We start from the raw sequence: 1,564 nt of genomic DNA on the forward strand, positions 1-1,564 counted from the left end.
GAAGGAGCCCCCCCCACCCCCAGGCCCCACGCACCCCACGGGGAGCCGGTCTCCCTGCCCTCACCCTCCTGGGGCCGGGGTGCGGCGGCCGCGGCGCTGCCACAGCCCCAGCGTGGCCGCGGGCCATCGACCAGGCCCCCACCCCGGCCGGTGTTACGTCTCCTCCTCCTCCTCCTCGCTCCTTCGTCGGTTTGTTGTTGCACATTCCAGGACATCAGTATTTTAACGGTCTCGAAAGTGCCTTTCTATCGTAGTTTCTGGGTTGTTTTTATTTTCCCTCCTGTTGGGCTCCATCGCTGTTAGCATAGCGTTTAAGGACTGCAGAAGTAAGAGATAAGCTAACGACTATAACACTATATTCCTCCAGGGGAGAGGAAGTTTATTAAGAAAACAAATAAAGTGAAGTTGAAGTAAGTTCCTGTTTCAGTCCGCGGTGGTGGCCAGGGCCACTGCCAGCCCGAGGTGGGGACAAAGCCAGGGAACAGAGAGGTGGTGGGGGTGATCTCGGGGGGGCTCTGCCTGACCCCCCGCTGGGTCCTCACGCTCCCGGGATGAGCTGCGGGTGGGGACAGCTCAGTGTGTCCCCCCCCCAGCCCCTCACCCTGACCCGTGGTGGGAGAAGGGACAAAGCTCCCGGCGCTGCCGTGGTACGGAGCCAGAGGTATCCACGCGCTCAGGCCAAGAGTGTCCAAACCCACCACAAAAATAGCTCCCACAGCCTCCCCCAGTGCCATTTGAGCCCTGGCAGCCCTCAGTGCCCCAGGGACACCCCTTCTTCCCCAGCCGCCTCCTTCCTCCTCCCCCCCCAGCCCTTTGCAGGGGGCAGCCCCCTCCAGGAAAGCGGGCAGAGGTGGGCAAGTCCCCTCTCCCTCCCCAGAGCGCAGAGCAGCCAGGCCAGGTGCTGGAGGACATGGTATTTATTGGCTACCTATAAGTTAAGGGTGAGGGACACGGGGCGTGGGGGTGGCAGGAGTCACGTCTCCGCTTTCCACCCCTTCTCCTTCTCGTCCTTGGCCTGGATGCGGAGCTCCTCGTCCAGCCGCTCCTTGGCTCTCACCACCTGCGGGACACGGGGAGGAGGTGACACAGAGGGACAGGGCTGTCCCCTCCCCTCCCTGCCTCATCCGCGGTGACGCTCAGGCTCTGCCCTCCCGAATCCCAGGCAGGCAGGGGAAGGTGCTGAGGGCAGGGCTGGGGGGCCAGGGCAGCCACCCCCCCCTCCTCCCTTTGCTCACCTTGGACTGCAGGTAGAAAGAGCCTCCCACCGACTTGTCGTTCACCTTGAACAAGTGGTCGTAGTTCTGCCAAAAAGAAGTTTCCTCATCGGATTCACCTCCTCTACCCTCCCCAGCCCTGAACCCCGGTGGCTTCCTGTTCCCTGCAGTGGTGCTGGAGGTGACAAATGCAATCCTGGGGATATGGCTGGCTCTGCCTGACCCCTCCATGGGTCCCCATCCTCCCACTCAGGTGCCCCCGGGGAGCCCACGTCCCCTTCCCCAAGCAGTACTGCTGGGCAAATGCAGGGCCTGAGCTTGGGAGGCTGGTAATGCCTGTGAGCCACCAG

General features: G+C 62.9%; 1 protein-coding gene across 1 annotated transcript in view; it reads right to left on the reverse strand.

Annotated features, from left to right (window-relative positions):
* Nucleotides 1–358: 358 nt before the first annotated feature.
* Nucleotides 359–1,564, reverse strand: part of LOC106884891 (coronin-7-like) — a 50,590-nt gene continuing 49,384 nt past the window's right edge. The window contains exons 30-31 of the mRNA XM_014936630.1: nt 1,236–1,301; nt 359–1,060 (exon numbers count right to left, since the gene is read on the reverse strand). Coding sequence (XP_014792116.1) covers nt 974–1,060; nt 1,236–1,301 — 153 coding nt within the window. The 3' untranslated portion in view covers nt 359–973. The remainder of the gene's footprint in view (nt 1,061–1,235; nt 1,302–1,564) is intronic.

The sequence above is a fragment of the Calidris pugnax genome, unplaced genomic scaffold (genome assembly GCF_001431845.1).
Source record: "Calidris pugnax isolate Ruff unplaced genomic scaffold, ASM143184v1 scaffold17, whole genome shotgun sequence".
NCBI lineage: Eukaryota > Metazoa > Chordata > Aves > Charadriiformes > Scolopacidae > Calidris > Calidris pugnax.